This window comes from Oryctolagus cuniculus, chromosome X, assembly GCF_051225735.1.
Source record: "Oryctolagus cuniculus isolate XC-2025 breed Fujian yellow rabbit chromosome X, ASM5122573v1, whole genome shotgun sequence".
Taxonomy (NCBI): domain Eukaryota; kingdom Metazoa; phylum Chordata; class Mammalia; order Lagomorpha; family Leporidae; genus Oryctolagus; species Oryctolagus cuniculus.
Genome location: NC_142888.1, coordinates 133768809 through 133787577, shown reverse-complemented (window position 1 = coordinate 133787577; position 18769 = coordinate 133768809). Strand labels below are relative to the sequence as shown.

Below are 18769 nucleotides of genomic sequence, written 5' to 3'. Positions count from 1 at the left end.
CAGGAAAACAAAATCTAATTCATCTCTACTCAAACAACCACTAGATGGCCCTTTTTTCCAACCCCTGAGCGCCTACATCGGGTCTGTGGAGAAATGCTTCACTGTGTTCTGTCTCCTGGCTGATTCAAATCTTGTTGTTCCTGCCTTCCAAATGGTTTTCTCTGAAAGTTCCTATACCTCCCATAATCAGTCAAGGCAGTCAACAACCAAAATTAATACCACCCTTGAAACAGATAATGTTAAGTTAGTTTCCACTTATGAAGGGTTCTAATGGGGTTCTTAGTGGTTCACTCTTACCAGCAGTTGGTTGCCAATTGTATGGAATTTTAAGCTAATCAGTATTGGGAGAAAATCTTGTGTTTTGTAGCCAATTGGACCACCTAGTGGTTTTGACAGATGGAGATCACTCTCCAAAAGGTGAATGAGAACAAATGTGTTCAACAAAACACTTAATGGAATACCAAGCAGCTTTAGATCTCCTCTTCACTCATATTGGGGGCTTATGTATGGTGCTGAACTGAACTGAGTGTTCCACTTATCTCTCAACTTTCTACTACACAGGCGTCATTAAAAGGGTAGTTCATACTGATGCTTCTCTAGGCACTGCCACTGAATACACTGAAGCAATTTCTCAGAGGGAATTTACAAGAGCAGCCAGAAGTTGGTTTGTAAGCATCCTGAATTGTGGATGGCAGACTTGGCTACTCCAAGGTCTTCTGATCTTTGTATTTCTTTCAATGAGTATCTCCAGGTTACCATGACTTGTGTTACCAAGTTAACTACAAAAATGATATCTCCTTCAATCAGGCCTTTCTACAGAACAGTATGATCCTTAATCATCATCATGTCCCAAACAAAGACCATAACCAAGTAGACTTGAATACAGTTGAACTATCTTTATTGCCTGAACTTTGAATTGTTTGCTTTTTATCAGTTCAGTTCGTGGAGACTCCTGTTAAGGAGTGCACTTCAGTCTCTTATTAGCGTTTTTTGACAGTCATCATAATAGTTTCCCTGCTGTGCTGTATCTCTGAAAGTCCTAAATATTCATATCAGCCATCCTTTGTTCATCAAGTGGTCTCATTATGGATAGAAAAAAAACATGAAAAGAGAATAAAGAATTATCCAACTAATTTGATATTGTGAATTCAATAATGAGACCAAACAAGTCCATTACGATGATGACAGTAGTATCAAGTGCGCAAAGTTTTGGTCAATGTCTCAAAATTCAGAAGCTGACCAAAAGGGAGGAATATTAAATGAAGTTTGACCTGAAGCTGCCTCCATACATATGGAACTGTAATCTAATATGTAAACAGAGTGTAACCTAATTTGAGAGTACAATAGTCTCCTCTTACCCATGGTTTCACTTTCCACAATTTCAAATAAGTGCAGCCATCTGTGATCCAAAAGTATTAAATGGAAGATTACAGAAATAAACAATTCATAAGTTTTTTAAAACTTTTATTATTATATTTGTTATAATTATCCTATTTTATTGTTAATTATTGCTAATTTCTTACTGTGTCTAATTCATAAATTATACAGAAAGACAAATACCACATGGTCTTTATATGCAGAAGCTAAAATTTTTTAAAAAATCAAAAAAAAGAAAGAAATGCCTGTGTGTATCAGTTTTGCCGCAAATACATTGTTTTGTCAAACTTTGTTTTAAATCTCTACCAAATTGCTAATAATGACATATGACTATATATTTAATGATCTGTGACTATTTTAAAAATTATTTTCTGTGAGCAAATTTGATTTTTGATTATTATTTATAGCCCTTGACTATATTCCTGCTGAACTATGGTCTTTTTACTTTAAAAACATTAAGATTTTAATATGAATCAATCAATCAATCAATTAAATCTTATCACACTTATGTATATATAGGAAAAAAATCATGGGATGTATAGGGTTTGGTACTGTCTTGTGGTTTAAGGCGTCCACTAGGTATCTTGGAACACACTCACTGTGGATAAGGAGGGAGTACTGTATATTCTTGTAACAAGTAGTCCAGCTTCAGCCAATTACAGGCTACCAACTGCTCAGACATGTGCAAATAAGGCAAACAATTAGCTGCAACCAATCACATAGAGACTCTATGTGACTTCCTTTTGCTGTCTACAAATACTACCTACCCATGTTGCTGAGTGGAGCTCTCTGAACCTCTACTTGTTCTGAGTGCTGCTTGTTTTGTGAATTGTTCTTTGCTCAGATAAACTGCTAAATTTAATTTGTCTAAAGTTTTTAACAGTTTTTAAGTGACTATTTTGGATAAGTCAAAATTCAAAATTCAAATAATAATCCACAGTTTTAATGACTTTTCTAGAACTCTTAAAAGTATAAAAAGGATTACAGAGCATTAAAGCTTCATTAAGATTCTGATAAAACAAAGATGCCTATGTTAGTGAAAAATGATGATTCCCACACATCATTGAATACAGTAGTCCACACAAGAGATAGTGATAATTTTGGCATAAGGCATGAGTTGGAAAATTATATCCCACAAGCTAAATCCTGCCTGCTGTTGTTTTTTTTTTAACTTTTATTTAATGAATATAAATTTCCAAAGTACGATTTATGCATTACAATGGCTTCCCCCACATACCGTCCCTCCCACCCACTACCCTCCCCTTTCCCACTCCCTCTCCCCTTCCATTCACATCAAGATTCATTTTCGATTATCTTAGATAATTTTTTATTGGAACACATTCACATTCATCCATTTATGTATTGTCTGTGACTACTTTTTAGTCTCTTTTGGTATAATTAAGTTGCAGAGAGAGAGATTGTATGTGTCTCATAAATCCTTAAATATTTGCTATGTGATCATTTACAAGAAAAAAAATTTGCCAACCCCTGGCCTGTAGTGTTAGCACTGCAGGAAGAGACAAATGTATGAGCACATCATATTCTGGAAGCAGATTAGGAACAATTTTTATATGTTCTAGGAACAGAAGGAAGGACAATGGGGCTAGAACTGAAAAAGACCCAGGTACTATTCTTTTCCTATTTTATTTTCTAGCACATTGTTACCTATTACTTTTTATTTAGCCATTAATTAATTCCACAAATATTCTTTTAAGTTCTACTCTGTGCTAGACACCATATGGGCTGCCCCCCACCCACACAAATCCTAAGAATAAGGGAAATCAACAAACAATTGCAATACTTAATTACTTACAGTATGTACTAACCAAAATTGAGGGACAAAATGATGTGTTTGATGCAGAGAGGAGGGAATAAACTTTTGTCCCACAACCCATCAGTATTTCTCTGACATTCCACATCACTTTCCTCAAATTGTACTTGAATCACATCTTCCCTGGTTGTTCACATCTTCTCTCCTTCAGTAACCAAAATACAACATCATGATAGTAATAATCATCATTATAGCCAGTAATTCTCATCGAGTCAGGTGTTTTATACACATTATCTTATGTAATCATCACAGCCCTATAAGATATCATTATTATAATATTTATGAAATAGGAAATTGAAAGAGAATTGGAAGTCCTTTGCCCAAGGTCTCAGACATGCTCCACAAAGGGGAGCACTCAGAAGCATCTACCATTTTCAGCTTCCTCTGTTCTGACTCAGTGCTAGTGCTTTATGTTTAGAACACTGTTGCTTAATGGTATCACCACTGTTATTACTACTATCAACTAATGTCTATGCCAAAGTCTTATGTCTAGAGCAAGGGTGGAAAAATCTTTTTCTTTCCAAGGGCTGTTTATAATATCATTCGTGGGCCACACAAAATTATCAATTTAAAAATTAGTCTACTATGAATTATTGAATTTTGAGTCCTGCCTGCCATTGGTTTGGCAAGGCCAGACCAAATGATTTCATGGGCCATAGATGCCCTGTAGGCTGGACATTCCCCATCCCTGATCTAGAGCATTAATGTTTGGGTTGAGGGTATTGGTTCTTGAAGCTCTTAGTATGGTTTCTTCTAGATGCTAAATATTTCAGATCAATGAATATATTTTGTGAGAGTGTTCTTTGTAGTTTTTACTTTTGCTTTTATTATACTTTTTGCCCTGTGATCTGGAGCTAGATTACCTAAATTTAAATCTCAACTCTGAAACTTAACTATCATGTGACCCTGGTGAAATTGGTGTTTTAGTTGTACTATCCTTAATAACCTATTGGTACCAGCCTTATTAATACTATCCTTAAAATAGGGATAATAATATCCACCTTCAATGTTTGTTATAAAGCACTTGTGTTTGGCATATAGTTCAGGTTTAATAAATGTTGGGGGGCTGGCACTGTGGCATAGTGGGTAAAAGCTGCCACCTACAGTGCTGGCATCCCATATATCCCATATAACCCATATGGGTGCTGGTTCGAGTCCCAGCTGCTCCACTTCCAATCCAGCTCTCTGCTATGGTCTTGGAAAGCAGTAGAAGATGGCTCAAGTCCTTGGGCCCCTGAACCCATGTAGGAGACCTGGAGGAAGTCCCTGGCTCCAGGCTTTGGATCAGCACAGCTTTGGCCATTGCAACCATCTGGGGAGTGAACCAGCAGATGGAAGACCTCTCTCTCTTGCTCTGCCTCTCCTTCTCTCTCTCTGTAACTCTGACTTTCAAATAAATAAATAAATCTTTTTCTTCTTTATTTTTGACAGGCATAGTGGACAATGAGAGAGAGAGACAGAGAGAAAGGTCTTCCTTTTGCCGTTGGTTCACCCTCCAATGGCCACCATGGCTGGTGCGCTGCGGCCGGCGCACCATGCTGATCCCAAGCCAGGAGCCAGGTGCTTCTCCTGGTCTCCCATGTGGGTGCAGGGCCCAAGGACCTGGGCCAACCTCCACTGCACTCCCGGGCCACAGCAGAGAGCTGGCCTGGAAGAGGGGCAACCGGGACAGAATCCGGTGCCCCGACCAGGACTAGAACCCGGTGTGCCAGCGCCGCAAGGCGGAGGATTAGCCTATTGAGCCACGGCGCCGGCCAAATAAATAAATCTTTTAAAAAATGTTGGTTACTATTACTAAAATAATTGCTCATTTTTCTGATTTAAAAAACAGGCTTTGTCTATCAACCTTTTTCCTTTCTGAGTACTTGGTATCCATTGATTTTACCTTGTCTTTACTTATGTCATCCATTGTCACCCATTTTAATTGCTACTGTCGTGCTCTTTCCTATTATAGGACCTTGAAGCATACTCTTCTCCCTGTCTATAATGTTTTTCCTTTCTCTGTTTGCCTAGTCACCTCCTATTTGTTCTTTTTTTTTTTTTTTTTTGAAAGCAGAGAGAGAGAGAGAATCTTCTACCACTTGGTTCACTCCCCAAATAGTTGAAACAGTTAGGGTTGGTCCAAGATGAAGCCAGGAGCAGGAACTCCATCTGGGTCTTCCATGTGGGTGAAAGGGGCCCAAGTAATTGTGCCATGTTCCACTGCTTTCCTAGGTGGATTAGCAGGGAGCTGGATCACAAGTAGAGCAGCTGGGAGTTGAAGTGTTTTAAGTGGAAGCTTAATGTGCTGGGCCATGACACTAGCCCCATCTATTTTGTTTTTTAAACATAAAGGCATAGTGGCATGGACTATATCAGAGTTTTTTATTATTTTACACCCAGATCTTAGTACAGTGCCTGGCATACAGTAGAGCACTCATTGAAGTTTGGTGCATAAATGAATGTCAGCTGGCCTGAATCTGGAATCTCAGCTTATTCAGATATTCATTTTTATATTAATTTATATCTTGGCATTTTGTCTGTCTATTCTGTCTGCTGGTTCTACAAGTTTCAACAAATATTCATTAAACACATACACATATTTGGCTCTGTGCTAGAGGCTTGAAAAACAAATATGAAAGGTTAAGTTGTATGCTCTGAAGAACCTACTTGATTATTGGAGGGCACAAATATTCAAAGTGAGAAGGTATAATCCAGATTAATGGGATACTTGAGGCTGTACCAGATCAACTGGGCATATTGGACAGAAGGAAAAGGAGAGTGCAAATTTACCTGGGAAAGACAGTGCAAGATTCACAGAGGAGGCAATATCTATTGAGTAAAAAATGATGAGTAGCACTCACCCAAATAAACAAATGGAATAGAGCATCCATGGCTAAAAAAGAATTCCAGGGATTTTCCTTCTGTTGATTTAGACTTCTACATACCATTTTCTTTACTGCCTTTTTGGACATTAGACTAATACTGTTGTTCTGTAATAACCATAATCCTGCAGTTTCTCAGTTTGCAATGCATACACATTACATTTTGTTGTTTCTTCTTGCTCTTTTTCGCCTCTGTCCTGGATTTCCGTTGCACACACATTTTGGTTCTTCTTTGTAATGTGCGTTGTCTTTAACTCTTTATCTACATAAGGTATTCATTCCTAATGGCTCATTTGTTTTTAGTGCTTACTGTACTTATTACTACTGCATCGAGATTCTGGGTTGAAGATACTTACCTGGGGTGGATGGTATGTGATAGATATACATTCAAGAAAGTGGTAGAATGGGAGAATTTCAGTTCTAGCAAACCTCGAGAAAGCATCATAAATAGAAACGTCAGTGAGGGGACTCCAGAGGAGCACTGAAATGGCAGGCAGGCGAACCCAGGGTTTAAAGAAAACGCAGCATTATGGACCTGTCTCCTCTTCTTCCCGCGCCTATGTTTCTAAATCTGTTCAATGAAAGCTATTAAACACACATATTGCACACACACAGCGGGCGAGATCCCCGAGCACGCTAGGCACTCACCCCTGATGGCCGGAAGGAGCGGGGCGGAGCGTCAAGACTCGCAGCTGTGCTCCAGCAGATTGGGGGAGGGGTGCGCGGAGCCGACAGTTTCGGATGAAAAGGCAAAAGGTGGGTGCAAAGCTGCCTTGTAAGCCCCCACCCCTTACTTGCATTTCCGTCTGCTCTGCGGAGTTGGCAGTCGCGGCCTGCAACACAGGTGGGTCCCGCCCCATGGGTCGGTGAAAGGGTATTCCCAGTGGGTGGGATGAATGGATTTGCCCAGGTGCTCGCTTTTAGGCCTTACGCAGTGAGTGGCCGCGGCTGCCACCCGGGCTTCTTGGCCCCAGGGCTGTGGTACTCACGTTAGCCTGGAGGAGGGAGAAGGCCACTCCTGCTTTGCCGCAGGGCTGTCGTCACAGTTTGTGCCAGTTTCGCGACAGAGTTCGCCTGGAGATCAGCGCGGGGCCAGATGGGCCTAGCGCTCCGGAAGAGCTGGAGCAAGCTCGCTCTCATTGACTGACATCCAGCATACATTGTCTCAAACTCTGTCGGATTTTCCAGCCCTGGGTCTGTCACTAACTTGCTGTGCAGCTTTCAGAGTCCCTTGAATTTCCTGCCTCACTTTGCTTAGCAGTGGAGAGGATAATGGTACTCGGCTCGCGGGGCAACACTGATTTTCTTTCCTTCTCAAATCCACTGATGTTCTTGCCGATTTTACACTTTGCGCCTCCAGAGCAAGACACAGTAGGACACTGGGGAAATTTGGCTAGCAAGCTCTCATTCTAAAAACAACTCTAAAAACATTTTAATACTACTCACTGCATTGAGAACTAGGAATGACATTCATTCGATGCATTAATTGAATGTTAACTCTGAATAAAGCTCTATTAGAGATTTTAACCAGATGATTGCCCAAAATATTGTGTGGCAAATGAACATAATACACTGATGGCAAAAAGTCTCATGCTGAAAGAATTGCGTAACTTAAGTCAATAAACCTGAAAAGAAACCTTTACCTCTCCTACTTAGAAATACTTTCATAATCTACTCCCAGCCAACAACAGTCTTATAGCTTGCTATTGGCTATAGCAGGGTACACTGTAGTAAATATTACATACACTTTATTTATGGTACATTATTTATTTATGGTACATTAACTCAAGAACAAAGGCAAACAACAATTATAAACTTTATAAACCAACACTATGCTGTCAACTTCCAATTCCTCCTTAAATAACTAGCAAAATAATGATAATGATTGTGTGTTTTTCAAATTACTATAATTTTTACAACCCCTGAGAGGTAAATATCATTATTTATCACAATTGATGGAACTAGGACATAAGCCTCAGCCATTTTAGCTCCTTGCCTGAGAGCAGTTAAAATTCCCCAAGGGACCCCTTTACCTCTACATTCTTCAAGAAACCGGCTCAGTCCCATGCTCTTTATTCTCCACCCCACCTTCTACATTCTTTTCCAAATACCTAGTCCATGGAGAGGAAGGTTGAAAAGTGTTGGAAAAAACCTATGAGAAGTAGCTCAGCTCCCCTTACCTCCCTCCCTCTGACCCTTAACCCACCCTAAAGTATATAAGACCCAGCCGGCTGGAGAATTATGCTCTGTGTGCACAGCATTAGTTAGCTACCTCATAACTACTACTAATGTTTACTGGGGTGATTGAGTCTGGGGATTCTTTAGTGTGCTCCACCCAGTTCTTTATTTCTTAGGAGTGTGGACTGTGATGGATCACTTCCTTGTTTTGGTGTCTGTGTTAGGAACCACAAGTAGTTCTGTATCCCTGCTTGTCAACTCCAGGCCCAGCAATAAAGTATCCAAAATGATCAGTTGGTGCCTACGATGTTTCTGGAAGCTGTGTTTTTTGCCTGCCAGGGCTGTGGGGAGGGGACTTCTGGATTAATAAAACTCTTTGGTGAGAAGATTCTCTTCTTGTTTGGAGCCAAACTGAACATAGGCCCACCAGCTGGGCACAGCCATGACCCTCTTTCTACAGCCTCTAAGGCTGTCCACCTCCATGCTCCTATGGACTGTATACCTACTACCCTCCACCATTCACTGCCTGGTGTAAAGTTTTACAGAATAAAAGGCTCTTGGAAAAACCCAGCCTGTGCCACACCTGCAGGCATTAGACAAGGAGTAGCTAAGGTGGATATTTTTCTGAGTGAGGGGAGAGCCTGCTGATTCCCCAAGTGTTCTGAAAAATGAGAGGGAATTTGTGTCTGGGCACCTGCTGCACTGACCTTAGGGTGAGTTTAAGACTGGCTGTCTGGCAGGACCAGTGTGACTTCTTTGTTTAGCCATATTTGGACTCTACTTGCTCATCTATTGTTTGCTCTATTCATCATATTTATTCAGTCACTCCAAAGACAATCAATGGATGCCTACTCTGTGCCAGGATGCTGATCTACTCATTGCAACTGGCAGCATAGGACTACATCATTGACCACAATGTTCAACAAGTAAAAAGTAGAAAAGCCACTGTTCCACAGGAATATAGACAAGGCTAAAAAATAATAATCAAATCATAAGATGTCAGTTTCATTCTTTTTTTAAAAAAATTATTAATACAAAGGGGACAGATTTCATGTATTTCAATTTTAGCACATTTCCATCATCTCAATGACATCCCCATCGTCCATTTGCAATAAAATCCCATTAACAACCCTGGCAGCAGGCAACCACTACTGCTTTCTTTCTCTCTGGATTTATGTATTGTCGACATTCCATGTAAGTGGAATCATATGCTCTGAGGCCTCATGTGTCTAGGTTCTTACACTTACCATAACATTTCCCAGGATTATCCATTCTGTAGCATGAATCAGCATTCCCTTCATTTTCGTGGCTGGATAACATTCCATTGTATCGCTGTACTACATTTTCTTTATTGAATCATTAGTGGATGGACATTTGAATTGTTTCTACCTCTCAGCTGTTGCCGATGGCACTGCTATGAACATTTGTGTACACATTTTTGTTTGAACACCTGTTTTCAGTTCTTTTGAGAATGCACCTACAAATCGAATTGCTTGGTCATATTTTAATTGAATGTTTAAGTTTTTGACAAACTGTTTTCTAAATGTATTGCACCATTTTACATTCATTATATTCACATGAGACACCAGCAATGTATAGCAATTCTAATTTCTCCATATCCTCACCAGTACTTGTTGTTTCCCCTTTTTTAAAAGATTGTAGCTATCTCTGTAGATGTGAAGTAGTATGCCATTATGGTTTGCAATTGCATTTTCCAGGTCACTAGCTAAGTATCTTTTCATGTGTTTGTTGGGAATTTGTATGTATCACTTGGAAAAATATCTACTTGTTTATTTTGTTCACTTTTCAATGGGTTATTTGCCTCTTTATTTCTGAGATACAAGAGTCCTTTATATACTCTGGATACAAGTCCTTTATTGGTTATATGGTTTGAAACTATTTTCTTTCAATCTCTGTCTGGTATTTTCATTTTCTCAGTGGTGTGTTTTGAAAGGCAAAGGTCTTGAATTTGGTTGAAGTCCAATTTATCATTTTCTTTTGCAGACTATGTTTTTGGTTTTTTATCTAAGAATTCTTTTCTTAATCAAAGATCATGAAAGTTTTGTCCTATGATTTCTTCTAAAAGGCTTATAGTTTTACCTCTTTCATTTATATCTCTGATCCATATTGAGTTACTTTTGTGCATAATGTTGTGTTATTTAACGAACAGAATTCATCTTTTTGAAAAGGATATTCAATTTCCCATTATCATTTATTGAGAGAATATAATTTTCCTATTGAACTGCCTTGGAACCATTTTTGAAAACCAATATATATACATTATATATATATATAGTTTCATATATAGATTTCATATACATATAGATTTATATATATAGATGTATATATTGGTTATATATAAAATATGTATGGGTTTATATCTTAACTCTCAACTGCGTTCCATTTGTCTATATTTCTATCCTTATGCCAGTCTCATACTGTGTTGACTTTCTAATAAGTCTTTACGTTGGGAAGTATGAGGTTTTTGTTTTTTTTTCTTTATTTGAAGGGCAAATTTATATATATAGAGAGATGGAGATTGTATTAAATCTACCTTGGGAGAGCTGCAATTTAACAATGTTAAAATTTTCAGTACAATGAACGTTAAGTGTCTCTCCATTTATTTAGATACTTAGTTCCCTCAACAGTGTTTTGTAGTTTCATTGTGAAAATCTTTCACTTATTAAACTTATTCTTAAGTATTTTGCTTTGAGGCTATTGTGAATTATTTTCATAATTTCACTTTCTGATCTTTCTATGTATAGAGAAATATGAATGTGTATTTATTTTGTATCTATGACATTGCTGAATAGAACTATTAGTTCATGTGTATGAGTTTGTGTGTGTATTTATTAATATTTTCTCATACAAGGTTACATAAAAGTAGATTTAGTTTTTTTTCCTCTTGATTTGTATACTTTTTACTTCTTTTTGCTGCCTACTTCTCTGGTACAATGCTGAATAAAAATGGCAACAGTGAACAACTTTGTTACCGCTCTTGATCTTAGGTGAAAACATTCAATCTTTCATCATTAAATATTTTGAGATTAGCTATGTGGTTTTTGCAGATGTCGTTCATCAGGTTGCCAAAGTTCTTTTTTGATAGTTGCTTGAGTTTTTCTTTTTTCATCATGCATGGGTATTGGATTTTGTCAGATGTTTTATCTGCAAGTATTGAAATGATCATGTGGTTTTTGTCCTTTTTCGACAGAACACATTATTAACTGATATAATAGTGTATTAAATTTAATAGTGTATTAAATTCATTTTGGGCTGTTAAATTGACAGTGTTTTCCTGAAATAAATCTTTCTTGGTCATGGTTGTAGAATCTTTTTTTTAAAATCAGTGAATTTGATTTGCTCATATTTTGTTGAAGATTTTCAAAAAAAATTGCTGAGAGAGAGAGAGAGAATGTCTTCCAGTTCACCTCCAAAATGTCTGTTATAGTTGGGACTGGGCTAAGCCAAAGCTGGGAGGTGGGAACTCAGTTGCATCTCCCACAGGGGTGGCAGGGATACAACTACTTGTGCATCACCTTCTGACCCCTCCAGGGTGCACATTAGCAGACAACTGGAATTGGGAGTGGAATCTGGACTCAAACTCAGGCACTCTGCCAATTGCTTGCTCATTGTTAAGGATTTTTGCATCTATATTCACAGGGGATATCGGAATGTAATTTTTATATGCCTTGCTTATCTTATTTGATGTCAGATACCAGCCTCACAAGATGAGTAGGGGAAAGCTTTTTTGTCAGATGTGCATATGTTTATGATTATTATAACTTATGGATAGATTTATTCTTTTATCATTATAAAATGTGCTTCTTTTGCTCTAACAACATTTTTCTTTTCTTTTTTCTTAGATATGGAGGCTTAGTTTTTCAGCTTTTATTTTATTTCTTTAAAATTTTATTTATATTTATTTGAGAAGTAGAGTTACAGACAGTGAGAGGGAGAGACAGAGAGAGAGGTCTTCCATCTGCTGGTTCACTCCCCAAATGGCTGCAATGGCCAGAGCTGGGCAGGTCCGAAGCCAGGAGCTTCTTCCAGGTCTCCCAAGCGGGTGCAGGGGCCCAAGCACTTGGGCCATCTTCCACTGCTTTCCCAGGCCAGAGCAGAGAGCTGGATCAAAAGTGGAGCAACCAGGACTCGAATATGGGATGCTAGCTTAGCAGCCAGAGGATTAACCTACTGTGCCATAGTGCCACCCCTTCAACAACATTTTTTTAAACTCTTTTTTGCCTGATATTAATCTAGACACTGTCTCTTATGTTTGCCCTTTGCATGTGTAAGTTTCTTCATCCTTTCATTCTTTTAACCTATTTATATCTTCATATCTATAGTGTGCCATTGTAGATGGCATTTCCTTAGAGTCTATTATTTTATCGCATCTTGCAGCTCCTATTGATTGGAATCTTTGTTCATTTACATTTATTTTAATTTAATTAAAGATATGATTGGATTTACAGATGACCTTTTTCTACTCATTTATTTGTCCTTCTGTTCACCCCTTACTACCTTTTTTCTGGATACAGAATTATTGGTTGACAGTTTTATTTTGTATAACATTCTTCTGTTCCAGTGTCATCTGACTTACCTGCAGTGTGTGACCACTGATGCCTATATTCAGTCATCTTCATTGTTATTATTCTTTTACTTTTAAGGTTAGCTTCCTTGGGGTTACTACTGGGCAACATATTAGGGGCCATCCAGTGATTGTTTGGATGTTGTGCATAAATGCCTTGTGCCAATGAGGGTTCTACTCCCTGCCGGGACTATCTATGTGTGTACAGGGGGACACATTTAAGATTCAGGCAGGTTAGAAATCAGCCCTAGCTATCACATTCTGCCTGTGCAACACCTCACATTTAACAAGGGACTAGTGGATAACTGAGGACACTTCCTAGTTTCTCCTGAGTGTCTGAGTGTGTATACAGACTTGTAGAGCCCCCAGGAATATATGGGACCTTATGGAAATCCAGTATAGCTATTTTATTCCCTAGATTCCCTTTTAAAATTTTTTTCTCTCACTTGGTTCAACCAATACTGCAACTTCTGGCAGCTGATATTGGTCTTTCCCAACTGATTGCCACCAAGTATGCCATAGAGTTTTTGACAATGCCTCTAAGAATTTTCCTCCTAGATCTCAAAATCAAGCTGTCCTTATCACAATTAGTCCCTATGGCTTCTTTAACATGGAGCTATGGGTAATATGGCAGTGGCCCAATATTAAATTGCCACAGAGCCAACTCCCATTACTGAAGTTCAATAGCTCTTCTCAAATAAGCACTTCTCATTTTTAAAGAATTTTCCCTGATCAATTTCTAGAAATCTGAAATGGTTTTAATATTCCTGCTATATTTATTGTTGCTTTTGGAGCAAGAATTTGCAAAGATCTCCACTCTGCCATTCTGTAAGTCCTTCTCCATTACCAGTGTAACTTGCCTAGTAGTCATTTAACTTCCTCTAGTCATGTCTCTGTTCAAGGCCCTCCAAAGCAAGTTATCCAAAGGCCTCCATTAGCTGGTTCCTTCCTAACTCTCCAACTATGTGCTCAGAACATTTTCTACACACACTCTGTAAACCACCCATAAGAATTACTGCATGAATGAATTCTATCTCAATAACTCTACTTATAAAATACTTAAGGATTCTTCAAATTGACCTGCTTCATCTTATCTTACATTTTCTTCAGCCCACAATACTTTTTTCTTTACCTTAATCTTCTATTGCCATATCAGATTTTACCTTCTCAAAAGTTCCCTATTCTGTGCTCCCATAGCATCCTTTGTATACCCCTCCCCCTTTGTGGCACTGTATTATAATTGCTTGTTTACATTTCTTTCCCCCTATTGGAATGTAAGTAAGTTACTTCATTCATTATATTTAGTGAACCCTTATTTTGTGCCAGGCCCTGTTCTAAGAGATAGGGAGATAGCAGTGAATGATGCAAATAAAGATCCCTGGTTTTATAGAGCTTATATCTAAATAGTGCTTTTCAAGTTCTCTGTGGTGCTATACCAAGTTTTAAAACTTCAAGTTCATTTCAAGTTCATGCTTTCATAAACCAATTAAAAATGTTGCAAGCCTCTCAAATTGCTGTAGACATTTCTAAATACTCCCTTCATAATAAAACATGTGCGGATTGACACCATGACCATTACTTTGAGTAGTACTGCTGTAGATACTGAAACAAACAATAAGCATAATAAATAAGGAGCTGGATTGGAAGTGGAGCAGCTGGGACCCAAACTGACACTCATATGGGATACTGGCACTGCAAGAGGCAGCTTAAACTGCTAAGCCACAATGCCAACCCCTAGGGAGATGATTAACAATTATGGGTTTAATTAATATGGTTAGCAATTCCTCTTGAGAAAGTACATTTGGCAAAGGCTTGAATGAGGTGAAGGTTAATCTGGGGGAGGAGTATTCCAGACAGCTAGGGATCATCCTTATAGAAAACCAGTGTGCGTGAAGCACAGTGAGCATGGGTGATTATGAGATGAAGAGGTCACCATGGAGCTCATTTTAATTGTGGTACAATATGCCATTGTATGATCACACTGCAATTCATCTACTGTCTCTTTGAAATTTATGTTGTTAAATATTTTACTGTGCTGCACTTTCTTCATATATGAGAACTGCCTTCAATGTAAATCTTGTGGGGTATGATTCCCTCTTTTATTTATTAAATAATTTTTTAATTTATAAAAGAAAACAAATTTCATGTATTTCATATAAATAGTTTTAAGACCATAATGATACTTCCCACCCTCCCTCCTTTTCTTATTTTTTTTTAGTTTTTACAGTGGCATACTTTCAGTTTTCTTTATAATGACAAGCTTAGCCCTCCACCAAACAAAGAATTGAACAAGTAATAAGTAAAAAAAAAAAAAAAAAACACTGTTTCTCAAGAGTATAGACAAGGGTTATAAACAATAATTGATATTCTGTTGTCTTTGCAATCCTAGGGTTGAACCAAAACAAAGCTGGGAGCCAAAAACTCCATCCGGTTCTCCCACATGGGTGTAAGGGGCCCAAGTGCTTGGGCCATCCTCTGCTGCCTTCCCAGGTGCATTAGCAGGAATCTTGATCAGAAGCAGAGCAGCCAGGACTCAAAAAGGCACTGGAATATGGAATGCAGTCACCCCAAACAGTAGCTTAACTTGCTGTACTCCAATGCCGCCCCTACCTCATTAATTTGTAAGCACTTAAGGATTGTGTGTTGCAGCTAAAGCATATAAGTACTGCTTTAGCCATATCCTACAAAGATTTTTTTCTGTCATCTTTTAAAGGTAATTTGATACTAATAAAAGACTATCTGACTTCTCTATATAAGCTACAAAGCATACTAATATTAAAAAAACCTGTAGATTAAACTCTCAATTCAAAAAAGTGTATGATGTCAGCTATTTGAACTTTCTTGGTGCAAAGTTTATGGCTTAGGCTTTTGGCCAATATATTAGTTTATCTTGAACATTAAGCAGAAAAATTGTTCTGTAATTGTTGGGTGCACTGACCTATTTATATCTATCTATCAGGTAAGCATATTAATTAAGTTTTTAAAATATGTATTAATACTGAGCATGTTTCTTCATACCTCCAATTACAGAGATATTTATGTTGTAATTATTCTCTATGGTGCTGGGTTTGTTAATTTTTCCTTATAGTTTGCCAGTTATTTATTTATTATGTACATCAAATTAAAAAAGAATACATTCTTCTAAATTGGAAACCCTTTTACGTGATTCTCTTTATCTCTGGCAATGCTTTTACCTTAGAATCTATTTTATTTCACATTAAAATGTAGCCACTCAAATTTCTTTTGGTTAGTGTTTGGTAAGTATTTTCCCTCTTTTACATTTAATCGTTCTTTGCTTTATCTATTAATTTCACTTGTATATTTTTTAAGATTTATTTATTCGAGGACAGAGAGAGAGAGAGGGAGAGAGAGATTCCATTTGCTGGTTCACTCCCCAGATGGCCACAAATGCTGGAGCTGCACTGATCCAAAGCAGGAGCCAGGAGCCAGGAGCAAGGAACTTCTTCCTGGTCTCCCATGTGGGTGCAGGGAACCAAGGACTTGGACCATTCTCCACTGCTTTCCCAGGCCAAAGCAGATAGCTGAATGGAAAATGGAGCAGCCAGGACTTGAACCGGTGCCCATATGGGATGCCGGCACTGCAGGTGGCAGCTTTATCCACTATGGCACAGTGCCAGCCCCAGTATATTTTCAAAAATTTATTTATTTGAGAGGCAGAGAAAGACACACACGCACACACACACACACAAACACATACACATACAGCTTCTATCTACTGCTCACTCTCCAAATTCCCATGATGGCCAAGGCTAGATCAGGGCCAAATCTGGGAGGTGGAAATGTAATCCACATCTCCCACATGAGTGGTAGAAACCAACTACTTGAGCCATCACCACAGCCTCCCAGAGTCTGCATTAGCAGGTAGCAGAAAATAGGAGCTGGAGTCAGGACTCAAACCCAGGTACTGTGGTGTGGGATGCAAGTATCTTAACTGCTGGGCTAAACAACCCACCCCAGATTTTTTTTAAATAAGTTTATGTGCAATAAGCCAGATATTGTGCTGCTTGATTTTTACCTGAGTTGAAAACATGCTCAGATAAAAATCTAAACATGTATATTTATAGCAGCTTTGTTCATAATTGTCAAAAACTTGGAATAAAACGAGATGCCCTTCAGTAGGTGAATGGATAAGCTATGGTACATCCAGACAATGGGATATTACTCAGCACTAAAAATAAGTGAGCTACCAAGCCATGAAAAGACATGGAGGAATATTAAATGTATATTTCTAAATTAAGGAAGCTAATCTAAAGACTATATAATGTATGATTCTAATTATATGACATTTTGGAAAAAAGCAACATCATGAAGACAATAGAGATCCCTGATTTCCAGATATTAGAGGATAGGGAAGGATGGATAGGTGGAGCACAGATGATTTTTGGAGCAGTGAAACTGCTGCATATGACACTAGAATCAAGGCTACAAAACATCATATATTTGTCAAAAACCACAAAATGTATAACACCAAGAGTGAGCCCTAATAAAAACTATGGACTTTGAGTGATAATGATGTACCAACTCAGATACAATAATTTTTTAGTGTACAATTTATTTTATTTTTCAACTCTTATTTAATAAATATATATTTCCAAAGTACAACTTTTGGATTATAGCGGCTTCCCCCCAACCCCATAACCTCCCTCCCACCCACAACCATCCCATCTCCTACTCCCTCTCCCATCCCATTCTTCATCAAGATTCATTTTCAATTATCTTTATATACAGAAGATCAACTTAGTGTATACTAAGTAAAGATTTCAACAGACTGCACCCACACAGACACACAAAGTATAGAGTACTGTTTGAGTAGTAGTTTTACCATTAATCCGCATAGTACAATACATTAAGGACAAAGATCCTACACGAGGAGTAAGTGCACAGTGACTCCTGTTGTTGATCTAACAACTGACACTCTTATTTATGACGTCAGTAATCACCCGAGGCTCTTGTCATGAGCTGCCAAGGCTATGGAAGCCTCTTGAGTTCACCAACTCTGATCTTATTTAGACAAGACCATATTCAAAGATACAATAATTTTAGCAAATGTACCTCTCTGAATGTTGATGGGGGAAGAGGTTGTGATTGTCTGGGGTATGCGGTGAATTTGCACTTTCTTCTCAATATAACTATGACACTAAACCAGCTGCAAAATACTGTCTATTAAAGAAAAAGCAAGGGAATCCTGAGAAACTGTCACAGCCAAGAGAAGCCTAAGGGACATGATGTCCAAACAGAATGTGATATCCTGAATGTGATCCTGAAACAGAAAAAAGGGCATTAGGAAAAATTTAAAGGCATCTGGCTTTCTAAATTGGTTCATTTAATTGTGAAAAAATGCACCATGTTAATATAAAATGTTAATAATAGAAGAAATCTTGTGTAGGATATATTACTCTTTGTACTATCTCCCAATTTTTTTTGGTTTTTTTTTTTTTTTTTTTGGACAGGCAGAGTGGACAGTGAGAGAGACAGACAGAGAGAAAGGTCTTCCTTTGCCCTTGGTTCACCCTCCAATGGCCGCCATGGCCGGCGCACCACGCTGATCCGATGGCAGGAGCCAGGTACTTATCCTGGTCTCCCATGGGGTGCAGGGCCCAAGTACTTGGGCCATCCTCCGCTGCCTTCCCGGGCCACTGCAGAGAGCTGGCCTGGAAGAAGGGCAACCGGGACAGAATCCGGCGCCCCCACCGGGACTAGAACCCGGTGTGCCGGTGCCGCAGGTGGAGGATTAGCCTAGTGAGCCGCGGCACCGGCCCCCAATTTTTCTTTAAGTCTGAAAACTGTTCTCAAATTTAAAAATTTAAAACAAAAATGTTTGTGTACAAAATCCCAAACAATCTATTAAAGAGCCACTAGAAGTAGTGAGTGAGTTTATCAAAGTCACAGGATACAAGGACAACTTACAAAAAT

General features: G+C 38.5%; 2 protein-coding genes across 14 annotated transcripts in view; one reads left to right on the top strand and one right to left on the bottom strand.

Annotated features, from left to right (window-relative positions):
• SPRY3 (sprouty RTK signaling antagonist 3) overlaps window positions 1–7126 on the bottom strand; it is a 136065-nt gene extending 128939 nt beyond the window's left edge. The window contains exon 1 of the mRNA XM_017338148.4: window positions 6721–7126. The gene's annotated coding sequence lies outside the window, so the exon portion shown is untranslated. The remainder of the gene's footprint in view (window positions 1–6720) is intronic.
• LOC149119780 (trimethyllysine dioxygenase, mitochondrial-like) overlaps window positions 6699–18769 on the top strand; it is a 110969-nt gene continuing 98898 nt past the window's right edge. For 5 of the 13 annotated variants that reach the window (XM_089324593.1, XM_089324592.1, XM_089324596.1 and 2 more), the window contains exon 1: window positions 6699–6828. In XM_089324593.1, coding sequence (XP_089180719.1) covers window positions 6814–6828 — 15 coding nt within the window. In that variant the 5' untranslated portion in view covers window positions 6699–6813. Of the gene's footprint in view, window positions 6917–18769 lie in introns of all 13 variants that reach the window. The other 8 variants (XM_089324600.1, XM_089324595.1, XM_089324598.1 and 5 more) reach the window with 5 other exon arrangements.